A 14,136-nucleotide genomic window follows, 5' to 3' on the forward strand; every position below is an offset into this window, starting at 1 on the left:
AGGTCTCCTTCTGCAGCACAGGCTGCCTTTGAACTCCTGGGTTGTCCTCTCTCTTCAGTCTCTGGTGAGTCTATAGTCATGAGCCACCAAATCTGGTTATATTTTCTTTAATTACTATAGCTTCTCCAAATTTTAAATTCCATTTCCAAATGTACATTTTACTCTCCTCCCTACCCTATTCTCTCCCCATACTAGATTCCACACCTTTGATCCTAGCACTTGGGAGGCAGAGGCAGGGCAAATCTCTATGAGTTGGAGGCCAGGACAACCAAGGCTACACGGAAGCATTCTCTTGAAACAAAACAAAGCAAAACAAAACAAAACAACCAAACGAAAAACCCAAAAACTTATTTTGGGCAGGTCATGGTTTCCCATGCCTTTAATCCTAGCACTCTGGAGAGGCATGCAGATTTCTGTGATTCAACCTGGCCTCTATGAATTTCCAGACCAGCCATGGTTACACAGTGAGATACTGTTTCAAAATAAGTAAATAATAAAAACTAAGGGTTTACTTATGTTTCTCTGTGCATGTGACTGCAGGTACCCTCAGAGGCCAGAGGCGTTAAATCTCTAAGCTGTAGTTACAAGCAGTTATGAGTCACCCACTGTGAGTTCTAGGAATCAAGTTCAGTTTCTCTGTAGGGGCACTGCTCACTTTTTTTTTTTAAATTAAAAAAAACTGTTTATCTTTATTTTTTACGTGCATTGGTATATGCACATATGTCTGTGTGAGGGTGTCAAATCTTAGAGTTACAGACAGTTGTGAGCTGCCACGTGGGTGCTGGGAGTTGAACCCAGGTCCTCTGGAAGAGCAGTTGGTGCTCTTAACCACTGAGCCATCACGCCAGCCCTGTGGTGCTTACTCTTAACTGCTGAGTCAACTCTCCAGCCTTCCTTTAGTAAAGTATTCCCTTAACTTACTTCTCAAGTACATAGTATCAATTCCCCCCACTCCCTTTTTTTTTTTTTTTTTTTTTTTTTTTTTTAAGACAGAACCTCTTCCAGCCCAGGCTAGCAGCAAAGTCACTAAGTAAGAGAAGGCAACCCAGAACTCTTGATCTGCCTGCCTCTATCTCTTAAATTCTGGGCTTGCAGGAAAGCACCTGGCAATTCATCCGCTCTTTGAAGGTGGTTTACTTGTGAACACAACAGTCCTCTGAGGATCTCAAAGTAATTTCTGGAAGGTTTCACAGAGCAATTTTGCTCTGTACAATGGAGTCCTGTAAGATTAAGAACCAAAGTGGGGCTGGCAGCCGCTCCCTTGAATTCTTTCAGGGGCACACCTGCGGGCCATATTTAAAACAATTCTCTGAGGTCATTTTCTCTACTAAAGTGAACACTTGGTTCATTAAGCTCCCTGGAATAGGGAAGGTGGTATAGATCCTGCCATCCCTTCATCCCACCCACTGGTGGCAGATGTGTTCCTTCTGGTCTCGAGCTTAAGGCTCAGTGGGGGACTTCCATGCTCAGAACCCACAGGAAGGCAGGAGGAGAGAACCACCCCAACAGAGTCGTGGGGCCCTTCAATAACAAAGTGAATCAACAGGTTCAGACTTTGGTTGTGAGTTTATTACCAGTCAAGCCATGGCTGTAATGTTATCGAAGAAATGGACATTAAGAAAGATGATGATGCCGGGCGGTGGTGGCGCAGGACTTTAATCCCAGCACTCGGGAGGCAGACAGGCGGATCTCTGTGAGTTCGAGGCCAACCTGGTCTACAGAGTGAGATCCAGGAATGGCAACAAAAACTACACAGAGAAACCCTGTGTCGAATAAAACAAAACAAACAAAAACAAAACAGAAAGAGGAAGATGATAAAAATGATGCTTATCTAGTCAGAGGGCCCAGACCCAGAGCAAGTGTCTGCAGCACCTACCTGGGTGCTAATGTCATCTGAACTATCCCCACAGCTCTGAGACTGGAGGCTCAGCTCTTCTCCAAGCCTCCCAACTTCTCTGGGCTCGATGGCCAACAGCTGTTCAGGGCCTCCTGAGTCTCGATTCTGCTGGGGCTCCTCCTGCCTCTCTCTTGGAAAAGTGGCCGCCTTCACTGACTCCTCTGGCATTTCCTCCTGCTTACTTTCTCCTAATTCAGAACTTGGTACAAATATAACAATAAAAGATCTATCAAACAAATATTCTTGTGGCAGAATAATGAAGAAAATCCTACACACTAGGGGATTTTTCTTTCAGACTTGAATTGTACGGCTGGAAGTTGCTCTTGCGCATTTTATAGCAATGACTCACAGTCAAGGAGATGACCCATCATATGCTTTCATTTACAGCCCAGCAACCGGTTTAAATGATTTTTTTATCCTCTCTGGACTTTTAGTATTGCACTGGGCAGATTCAGATCATAAAGAGTTCCAACTGCCACTCAAAAGCAGGTACTTCAACAGGCAATGAGGCTCCAGTGGGCTCTAAGAGGTTTATACTTGAGAAATAAGGATATCTAGACGGTAATTAGGCTGAGTAGTAATATAAGTCTTGGTTAATCATTGATGTGTGCTAAAGGAGGACAGAAGTAAAAGTGTACATGTGTTTGCACACACACGTGCACGCGCGCGCGCGCGCGCACACACACACACACACACACATACACACACGGATATTGGTAGGAGATTTTAGTATAGATAAGAACACGGGGAAAACCAAGTACCCCAGGATGGTATAACGAATAATATCTGTAGGGGCTAACAAGATGGCTCAGTGGGTAAAGGTGCTTGCTGCCAAGCCTGATGACCTGAGTTTGGTCCTCAAGACTCACATGGTTGAGAGAATCAAGCCCTTTAAGTTGTCCTCCGACCTCCACAAGGGTGCTGTGGTATGCTTGCACCTCCCATTCCCAAGTTAGGTAAATGGGTTTTATTTCTGTTTTTAAGTTTTTAAAAAAACAAAACAAAACATGTCAGGGAAACTCAAAAAAAGGCTGTTGTCTCCACTCACATGTTAAAAATCAGGAGTGGGAACCAGGACTGGGTCTGGAGAGACCTCAAAGTCGGTGTTCATGACATTCACCATCTGTCAGATGTGGCAGGTGAGGGAGAACAAGGTGACATCTGAATTTCTAACTGGGCGAACTCATGAATAGAAGGTGGACTAGGGTGGAGGAGTGTGCATAAGGAATGGGTAAATACTTGGGGATCCAGACAAAGGGGAACAGGGGTAGAAACCTCGGCACTGAACACAAGGACACAGGAAGAGGGGGATTGTCGCTAAAGGGGTCATCTTAGACGGAAGCTAAGGGTTTGTAAAGAGCAAGCAGAAGGGGCTGGAAAGCCAGGGGGGGTATCCTTGAGGATATAAGCCAGAGAAACAGGAGGGTGCAGCTTCAGCCATCAGACAATGGACAGAAGATACGAGCACACAAACATGCTGGGTGTTTTGCTGCATTTTGTTTCTGCCGTCGCTTTTTTGGCAGTGCTGGGACTGAATCCAGGGCTTTCTGCTTGCGAGGTAAGCATTCTGCCACCAAGCTACACCCCAGCCCCACTTTTTCTTCTATCCCTCCAACCTGAAGTTTGTTTGGGGCACCTTGGAGCCCAGCACCGCACGCTTCACCATAGTTGTTACCCACATTCAAGAAGGCAGTTGGCAACCCAAATCAAGAGCCATACAAATACTTAGATTCTGAGGCTGGAGAGATGGCTCAGCAGTTAAGAGCACTGGTTGCTCTTTCAGAGGACCTGGGTTTCAATACCTAGTCACTCTAGTTCCAGGGAATTTGACTTCTTCTTCCAGCCTCCATAGGTCCCGGGCATGCACATGATGCACAGACACACATGCAGGCAAAACACTCATACACATAAAAATAACTGATTAAAAAAAGAAGTCCCTAAACCATCTTAAATGTTTAGATTCTGAAAAATTGTAACCGTGAACATATATTGTTCTGTGGTGCTGGGAATTGGATCTAGGGTTTCACGTATGTTAGGCAGGTGCTGCACTATTGAGCTGTAGCCCCAGTCTCTATGAATATATTGTAATAGCAATAAAATGCTTCATAAGAGTAAAGCTGAGTGTATGCTGCTCATAATAATGTTATTTAAAACAGCAGCTAATGGAGACACACTGTTCCTATTTGGATATGGTTTTATTGTTTCCCCTGAGGGGATCCCCTGAGCAAGCCCGCCAGTAAGAATAGCTTGATTGAGATATCCTTCAACCAACAAGGTGGAAAAGCAGTCGAGGATGATTCCTGACATCAACCTGGGGCCTTGACATGCAGGCACACAAACATGCATATACACCTCCACACATGCTCACATGGACACACATGTGCACACAAAGGAAAACAGGAAAAAAGAACACGGCTGTCCCCTCCTTGCTTCCTGGCTTCCAGACTTGTCACATGACCCCTTCTGCTGTAATGCCATCTGCAGGAAGGCCCTCACAGAGGTAGGTGCCATGTTTCTGAATCCCAGAACCATGAGCCAAATAAATGTCTTAAAAAAAAAAAAAAAAAAGCCGGGGAGTGGTGGTGCACACCTTTAATCCCAGCACTCAGGAGGTAGAGTCAGGCGGATCTCTGTGAGTTCGAGGACAGCAGCCTGGGCTACCAAGTGAGTTCCAGGACAAGCACCACCAAAGCTACACAGAGAAACCCTGTCTCGAAAAACTAAAAAAAAAAAAAATTCAGTCCCAAGTATTGTGTCATTACGATAGACATGTTCTCCAAACCAGCAAACAAAACAGTTCAGCTGGAATTCAAGTTATTTTATTTATTTAAAATTGTATTACATTTCAATTGTGTGTGTGTGTGTGTGTGTGTGTGTGTGTGTGTAACAAGTGTGCTTGCATGCCACTGTGCATGTGAAAGTCAGAGGATGCCGTATGGCAGTCAGTTCTATCCTCTGTCATATAGGTTCTAGTGATCACACTCAGGCTTGGTGGCAAGCACCCTTATCCTCTGAGCTGTCTCCCTGGCTCTCCCCTTATTTTTTGAGATGGGCTCTCTCACTGAAACTAGAGCTCGCCAACTTAGCTAGATGGGCTGGCCTGTGAATTCTGGAAACCCATCCATCTCCACATGCCAAGCCAGTAGAGGGACAGGCGAGCATCACTGTCTCTGGCTTTTACATGGGTGCTGGAGACCTGGACTTAGGTCCTCATGCTTGCCTGGCAAGCCCTTCTCTGCCTGCTCCATCTCCCCAGCCACCTCTTACATTTTTTAAGCTTTTCTCCATATTCAAGTTACTATATCTCCTTCATCCCGATTAGAGTCACTAATCCAAAGTCCCACTGAATTGTTTTTTAAAGGATTTATTTATTTATTGTGTATACAATGTTCTACCTGCATGTATGTCTACAGGCCAGAAGAGGGCACCAGATCTCATTACAGATGGTTGTGAGCCACCATGTGGTTACTGGGAATTGAACTCAGGACCTCTGGAAGGTCCTCCCAGCTCCCCCCCACCACCACACACACACACTGGTTTTTTAAAAATGTTTTACACATAGCAGCCAGAGTGATTTTCCTCAAGTACTAACCTATTGTTTTGCCCAGGCTGCTAAACTCTAAAGGAGCTTTTTTTTTTTTTTTTGGAGCTGAAGATTGAACCCAGGGCTTTGTGCTTGCTAGGCAAGCACTCTACCATTGAGCTAAATCCCCAACCCCTAAAGGAGCTTTTATTGTCTAAATTACTAACTAGGTTGAGGTCAGAGCTCAGTGTTGGGTGACTCTTTAGTGCACGGGAAGCCCCATGATTAACCACAATATTGTAAAACCAGCAAGCAAACACTACCCTGATGTGAGCATCCCATGTGCCTCCATGTTTGGGAGTCTGCCTGCATCTGATTCTCATTGTTCCCCTTCCCTAGAGTTCTTCTAAATGGCCTCACACAAACCTATGCCCCTTCAACATCATATTCTGCTGCTGCCCGTCTCTCTCTGTCTCTGTCTCCCTGCGCCCCCATTTGGCCCTTGACAGACTATGAAGCCGGCACTGCCTCATGTAACTACCTCCTCCCATCAGACCGTCATGTTAAACCTATCTTAGTTTGTGCCCTCCCTCTGCTTGGAGCACCTGCACACAGTGGACAAATGGTTGGTGCTGAGTGTGGCTGTGTTCCAGATCTGACTGAAGTGGAACCTGCCAAGGGGCACAGGTCATGAGACAGGAGCCCTTTGAGACAGGGAGAGAGGGAAGCATGTGGCCGATAACCTAGAGTTCTCATAGTCCCAACCACGGGAAGTTTGGTCTTTCTAGAGGAGCTCTCTAGAAAGAAGCCCAGAGTCTGTCTCCTGGCAGAGTTCCCACCGCAGAGGAACGAAGGCACCAGCCTGGCTACTGTGGCAATCTCCCCACCCACCCGTGACCCGCCCCAGCCAGGTGAGCAGGTCTGCCTGACACTGTCAATTCTTTCTGGGAAGGGTTTTCAGGGTGACTGGTACATCCCGACAGCCTCTTGCTCCAGGCTACTTCATCTGTGGCTCACAATGGATGAACTGACCTGCCCGTCACCTTCCAGCTTCATCGAATGAGATGCTAGGACAACTTCTCTTGAAACCTGTCCCCATGCTCTAGAATTAGGCTTTCTTGATTGTTCCACCAAACCTAAACATGGTGAGCCAGTTTCTCAGTTCCTTGTTTTTGGAGAACACCCCCATCTCTCCAAGATGATGTTCCCACCCCACACCTGTCAACCCCATCTCTCCAAGATGATGTTCCCACCCCACACCTGTCAACCCCATCTCTCCAAGATGATGTTCCCACCCCACACCTGTCAACCCCATCTCTCCAAGGTGCTGTTCCCACCCCACACCTGTCAACCCCATCTCTCCAAGATGCCGTTCCCACCCCACACCTGTCAACCCCATCTCTCCAAGATGATGTTCCCACCCCACACCTGTCAACTCCATCTCTCCAAGATGATGTTCCCACCCCACACCTGTCAACTCCATCTCTCCAAGCTGCCCTTTGCCCCCCCACACCAGTCAACCCCATCTCTCCAAGATGATGTTCCCACCCCACACCTGTCAACCCCATCTCTCCAAGATGATGTTCCCACCCCACACCTGTCAACCCCATCTCTCCAAGGTGCTGTTCCCACCCCACACCTGTCAACCCCATCTCTCCAAGATGCCGTTCCCACCCCACACCTGTCAACCCCATCTCTCCAAGATGCCGTTCCCACCCCACACCTGTCAACTCCATCTCTCCAAGATGCTGTTCCCACCCCACACCTGTCAACTCCATCTCTCCAAGCTGCCCTTTCCCCCCCCACACCAGTCAACCCCATCTCTCCAAACTGCCCTTCCCACCCCACACCAGTCAACCCCATCTCTCCAAGATGCCGTTCCCCCTCCACCTCTCTGTTTCCTGATTGGGAATCTTGGACTCGGAGCTAATCCTAAAGTTAAAAGAAAATTTTAAGAGAACATAAAAATTAGGAACTCCCAAACTGGCAAAGCAGTATCTATCTTAGAACATTTATGCCAAAATAAACTTGGTGACACCAGGACCCAGTCTTCCCAGTTCACGGAAAAGAGTATCCTTTAGGTTGCCATCTAAGGAGCATGAGCATCTACTGTTTCCTTCTCAATGACCCTTAGGCTTTTGTCCACACAAAGTAATTGGTTTCTATTAGTTTTTGTGCCAGATTAGAACATATCATTTGCCCAAAGCCTCCAAAACTTCTGTGAAGGATAATTTTGGTTAAGATGTATAAAAACAGGGTTAGGTAGCAAGATTAAACAAATAAATAAAAGATAAGCATTCTGAAAACTCAATTATCAGATATAATGTCAAATAAGATCAGCAAAACAGAAACCCAAGTACAGCCTTGATTATGTAAAAACAATTTACCACCAGGAGGTGCTAGCTCATGCCTTTAATCCCAGCACTCAAGATCTCTGGTGGATCTCTGTGAGTTTGAGGCCAGCCTGGTCTACAGAGTGAGTTCCAGGACAGCCAGAGCTGTTACACAGAGAAAGCCTGCCTTGAAAAACAAAACAAAACAAAACAAAACAAAACAAAACCAATTTATCTGCATACCTGTGTGCACCAAAGAGAGGTGGGTGAGTGTCAGAGGTGGGTGAATATCTCTCTCCCGGAAGAGAATTGTGGGTTATTATAATCCATTTCTACTTTTACATGCTTCCTAAATTTCAACAGAAAGCATATGCTAACTTTCAAAGTCAAGAGGAAAAGTTTTGAAATGTAATGTTAATGCTCCATCAGAAAATGGCATGACCTCTCAGCCCACTGCCCTATGCTGCAAGTGGTACCCTGGTCACTGCCCAGTCCATCTCTTCTCTTCCACAGTACTCAACACACAACTGTTTAAAAAAGAAAGAGGGTTTGGGGATTTAGCTCAGTGGTAGAGTGCTTGCCTAGCAAGCACAGGCCCTGGATTCAATCCTTAGCTCAAAAAAAGAAAAAAGAAAAAAGAAAGAAAGAAAGACAGTCGGGCAGTGGTGGTGCACGCCTTTAACTCCAGCACTTGGGAGGCAGAGCCAGGTGGATCTCTGTGAGTTCGAGGCCAGCCTGGGCTACAGAGTGAGTTCCAGGAAAGGCTCAAAGCTACACAGAGAAACCCTGTCTCCAAAAAACCAAAAGAAAAAGAAAGAAAAAAAAGACAAATCTAGGAAATGCTTAAAACTAATTTTTTTTTCTGATTACATCTCTTGAAAATGAATATCAGCTCCTTAGGATAACCAAGCCAAACACCCACCCTTTCCAGGTACTGTGTTAGGATTCTCTCAATTTACCGGGGTGCCTGTCCTTCTTCACTTGGGCTCAGAACCTCTCCTTCCAAAAGTGGCACTTTAGACACCAGCTCTTCACCGTGGCAGTCACTTGTCATTAAATTGGCAGTTCTGTCCCCTACAGGGCAATGTTCTAACTGTTCCAATTCTTGTGAGAACTTTAAGACCTGTAAAGTCAAGTGAAACAGCAGATGTTCTATTTTGCAGCTGTGAGAAAAGAAGATTGACTCCACCATAGGCTTCAGTTCTGCCTTAAGCTATCCAAACTGGCGCCCTACAGCAAGCCTTATTACAACCCAGTTAAGTACTTTGCAGGTGTATGTAATGTAAGCCATGTTTGCAGTAGACATGTTACTCCATGGTTTAACCAACCAACCAACCAACCAACCAAACAACCAAACAACCAACCAACCAACCAACCAACCAACCAACCAACCAAACAACCAAACAACCAAACAACCAACCAACCAACCAACCAACCAAACAACCAACCAACCAACCAAACAAACAAACAGGTAGTTTGGCCTTTGATGCTGGTGTTTCTGTTGCTGTTATAATTGTGTTGAACCTTTAAACAGGAACAAGGCGTAAACAGCAACAGCACTCCAGTGAGTCCTTGGCTTTTACACGCCCACCACACATTTTTGTCCCCAAGTTCTGACTGTGCTTCATTGAGTCATAAAAACGGTAATATATTGCCTTGAGAAAATATTAGAAGGCTACCAGCACCTTACAGAAGGGATATTTCTTCCAGTCTGACCACAGTTGTTTGAAAACATTTGAAAGGTTCCTTGGTGACTGTGGTGGCCCCTAAATGCCAGCCTATCTGATAGTTTATTTAAAAGGCTAGATTGTGAGGCCCAGGCTCAGTGCTGGATGGGAAATGAAGATCTGAATAAGCTTCCTGGGGAATCTGGTACATGTGGGCACTTTGAGGGATACTGTGTTGCAGACTTTGGTAAAACATTCACTTTTGTTTGTTTGCTTTTAAAAGGTTTTGTAGATTTCCCATCCTCAATGGTTACTTGGGGTTACTCATTGTATGTTCATATGAAATCCAAGCAGACTTCCTTCCAGGAGTAGAGAGGCTGGTTGGGAAATGGAGATGGTTCCTACCATGGTCCTGAATTAGAGCAAACAATGCTTGTCTGAAAACGCAAAGCTCCTACAGTAACTGCTCGACTCCAAGAGCCAGGGAACTAAATACAAAGCTCGATTTCCATGTATTTTAAGAGATTCCGTTGGTCTATGACTTTTCATTCCCCTCAAGAGAAACTACAGAGCTCAGTACAGACTCCAGTGCACACACCTCTCCCAAGGGCCGTCACTTTCCAGTGAAGGTGGGCCTTGCACCTTGGGAGAAGGGAGGTTATGGTTGGCTTATTTGAAGTGTGGGGAGCAGGTGGTCAAAGAGAGACAGACAACTGACTCAAGCAGCTTTGAAGAGAGGGAGGAGGTCAAACATGAAGAGCTGATGAAGCAGGGAGACAGGCCATAAGGAAGGCGGGTCTTAGAAGACGATTTTCTTAAGGAGCGTGCATTAATTTTGCAAGCAGGAAAATAAATTCCAAAATTCTACTTAGTTTTTACAGTTATTCTAAAAATGCAAACATTACATTACAATAAATATTAGTTTTTAAAGAATAGCAGACATCAGAACCTGGGTTGAATTCTCTAATAAATTGAAAACAATAGTAACACAAACATTAAGCATTTTCTGAGTCTTCTGGACCCACATACAACAAAGTTGGGATGTCTCTTAAACAATTGGAAAAAAATATTTTTTTCTTTTTTCAATAATGTGTATATATGTGCATGTATGTGAAGTTGCCTGGGTAATCCAGAAAAGAAAATCAGCTCCCATGGAGCTGGAATTATAGGCAGTTGTGAGCCGCTCAATGTGGCTACTGAGAACCGAACTGGGATCCTCTGCAGGATCAACAGGTACTCTTAACCACTGAGCTATTTCTCCAGCCCCAAAATGTCGCTGTTTATCATGAGGAAGGTTAATCCCATTGGCCCTTCTAGGAGAAGGATAGTGTGGGAAAGGACTAGCTTCCATTTGATCTGTGTTAATACTTCAATTTAAATACAAGAGAACTAAGCTGAGTGCTCCACTCTGAGACCTTAGGGTAGGACAGAAAGAGCGCAGGCTGAGAAATGTCCCACAGCTTGGCAGTAGTTCAATCACCTAGGGTCCCGGGGCTCTTTGTATAAATTGAATGAGCTGGCCTATAAGATCACACCTGTTTCTGCTATAAATTTCTGTGACATGATTCCAGATGTGACCCAGACAAAAAGTCTGTGAAATAAGAAGCTTTGGCAAATCCATAAGGCACAGCCTGCCTTCTGCCAAGCAGAGCGCTGAGCATTCCAAAGAGAAGCTTCAGGATGCAAAGGCTCAAAGCAAAAACAGTTCATGAACAATAGTCTGATGGACAGAAATGCAGCATCCCAAAGAAGCTATCCATGAGACGGTTATCATTGCAAAGGGAAACACACGATAAACTCACATCATTTCCATAGCACTCCTGTCCAGAATGAGCTGCTTGCACTGTACTGTGGGGGAAACACCAGACGAATCCAAACTGAGGGACGTTCTTCCAGATAACAGGCTGTGATTCTTTCAAAATCCCTAAACTGAAACTGAAGCCTGGGGCTGGAGAGATGGCTCAGTAGTTAAGAACACTGGCTGCTCTTTCAGAGGACCTGGGTTCAATTCCCAGAAACCACATGGTGGTTCACAACCATCTATAATGGAATCTGATGCCCTCTTCTGGCATGCAAGCATACAGGCATACATGCAGACAGAGCATTCATTTAAAAAACACATAAATAAATAAAATTTTATTTATTTATTTATTTATTTTGGTTTTTTGAGAGGTTTTCTCTGTGTAGTTTTGGTGCCTGTTCTGGATCTTGCTCTGTAGACCAGGCTGGCCTCGAACTCACAAAGATCTGCCTGCCTCTGCCTCCTGAGTGCTGGGATTAAAGGTGTGCGCCACCACCACCCAGTTTAAATAAAATAATAAAAAAAATGAAACCCTCATCCTTAATAAGGTAGTATCAGGAGGAGGCCTTAGGAAGCAGCTGGGGCACAAAGGTGGAGCTCTCATGATGACAATGGTACCCTTCAGAGAACAATGTAGACTGGGGAGATGGCTCAGGGGTAAAGCATTTGATGTGAAAGCATAGGACCTGAGTTTGGATTGCTGGAACCCATGCAAAGCCAGATGTGATAGGAGGATGGGGTGGAGGTGTGTGTAGAATCCCAGTGCTCCTGCAACAAGATTGGGGTAGAGCCAAGAGGACACACAAAGTTTGCAGACCAGCTAGCCTAGCCATCTGAGGTTGACCCCCACACATGCTGTGGCATGAGCATGTTCACACTCACACACACCAATATTTATATGTACACATATATCATGCACATACACATAAAGATTAAAGAGGAGAAGGGAAAAAGAACCAGAAGAAGATGGCCATCTGCAAACCAGAAAGGAGCCTTCACCAAATGGGGATCTATTGGCGCCCTACTTTGGATTTCCCAACCTGCAGAGCTGTGGGCAATAGTCATTTAAACTGCCTAGTCTATGATATTCTGTTAAAACTGCCAAACTAAGACTTCTTCAAAAACCTCATAGACAGACAGACAGACCAACAACTCCTGTGGGCAGATACAAGGGCTTAAAGAGCATTAAGTGATCTTATATTGTGTCTTAGGCTAAAAATGCTTTGAGTTGTTGTTCCCCTTATCTCCTCCTCCAGCATTGTCTCCTCCTCCTCTTCATCTCCTCCTCCTTTTCATCTCCTCCTCCATCAGGCTCCTCCTCCATCATTATCCCCTCCTCCTCATCTCCTCCATCACTGTCTCTTCCTCCTCTTCATCTCCTCCTCATCTCCTCCTCTATCACTGTCTCCCCCTCATCTACTCCTCCATCATTGTCTACTCCTCCTAGATTCCTCCTCCTCCTCCTCCTCTTCCTCCTCCTCCTCTTGTTCTTGTTTTTCTAATTCTTGTTCTCCTCCTCCTCCTCCTCCTCCTCCTCCTCCTCCTCCTCCTCCTCAGTTTTTGTTCAGGAGCGGGACTGACTGCTCAGTGTGCTGATGACTCACCTTGCCAGCACTGTCCCCAAAGCAAAGGCGAGTTGTAGACCATTCTCCACACATCTCCCTGGATTGTGGACCTTTCCCTTCCTACATTCCACACTGTAATCCACACTCCAGAAATTCGGTTGATAGGAAGTTGATTTAAGACATCCACAGGCGGTTGAAGTCTAAATGTTTTCTTTGACATAACCTACACTATATGTCATTTTGTTATATCCTAGTAAAAGAAACTTTGCTTTCTAAATCTGCTACTTAAAGTTTCCTTTTACTCTATCCACATAAAGGCATGTTAAATATTTATTGAACACTCAAATAATCAATAATTCAATCTCACCTTGGTTTCTAATTCAGAATTCTCTCTTTGTAGCAGGTTATATGCTATTAAAAACTGCTCTCTGCCCTCAGTCCTTGGAAGACTTTGAATTTCCTTATAAAGGCACAGGAGTTCTGACTTTGATTTTTGGAATTCCTGTTTAAAAAATGAAGATTTTTTTATGATAAAATATATTTAAATTTAAAATTGTTTTAAATAATAATTTTTTAAAAGTTAAAAAAAATAAGAAATGTTTTTTAAAAAAAACATAAAAGAAATAAAGATATTTTGTAGGATAAATCAAGTCTACTTCCCTGCAAAGGAATACAATTTCTAAAAAGGATTCTTGAAATGGTCCTAACAAATTGTTCCGTTTTAAATGGTACCAAATGCAGTGTTTCAGTGTTTACCTTTTACAGGCCGAAAGACTGGCTGTCTACAGTCACTACTATTTTAAACAAAGCTTGGATAAAGGTAAAATCTTCATCAGCTCCTGCATTAAATATTTATTTGCCTTAAAAATACAGGGCCGACAAGACAGCTCAGCAGGTGAATGAGTTTGTCATGCACACCTGGTGACCTAAGTTTGACCCCTGGAATCCATGTGAGGGTGGAAGGAGAGAACTGGCACCTCGGAGTTGTCCTCGGCCTCGACACTTGGGCTGTGGCAATGTATTATCTCCCTGATCACATACAACAACAATAATACATTTAAAATGTATCTCACAGCGTCTTTCATAGAACATTGTGCTACAGTGTGGTGTAGCTTTACTATGCACCCTCAGCAGGGCTGTTTCTGAAACAAGGGCTGGGCAGAGTACCAGAACTTAGGCTCATGTAGCTGGGAAAACTGTAAAGCCGCTTCCCACGTCTGTGCGACTTCAGACTCTGCCCTTAACTGCAGATCCTGTTGCTAATGTGTGCTCAGTGACTCATGGGCAGCATTTCCTCTACTCCTCAGATTATCTGTTTCTGCACAGTTCATGTGTAGTTACACACTTTTC

The 14,136-nt window shown here is 44.7% G+C and overlaps 1 protein-coding gene across 4 annotated transcripts in view; it reads right to left on the minus strand.

Annotated features, from left to right (window-relative positions):
- The window catches only part of Ccdc30 (coiled-coil domain containing 30), a 96,642-nt gene that overhangs the window by 47,141 nt on the left and 35,365 nt on the right, over positions 1–14,136 (minus strand). Inside the window, exons 3-5 of one of the 4 annotated variants that reach the window (XM_036179621.1) lie at positions 13,154–13,288; positions 8,713–8,876; positions 1,832–2,096 (exon numbers count right to left, since the gene is read on the minus strand). The exons of the other annotated variants lie outside the window; for them this stretch is intronic. Coding sequence (XP_036035514.1) covers positions 1,832–2,096; positions 8,713–8,876; positions 13,154–13,288 — 564 coding nt within the window. Of the gene's footprint in view, positions 1–1,831; positions 2,097–8,712; positions 8,877–13,153; positions 13,289–14,136 lie in introns of those variants that run through there. 4 annotated transcript variants of the gene reach the window in all.

Source organism: Onychomys torridus, chromosome 2, assembly GCF_903995425.1.
Source record: "Onychomys torridus chromosome 2, mOncTor1.1, whole genome shotgun sequence".
Lineage (NCBI taxonomy): Eukaryota > Metazoa > Chordata > Mammalia > Rodentia > Cricetidae > Onychomys > Onychomys torridus.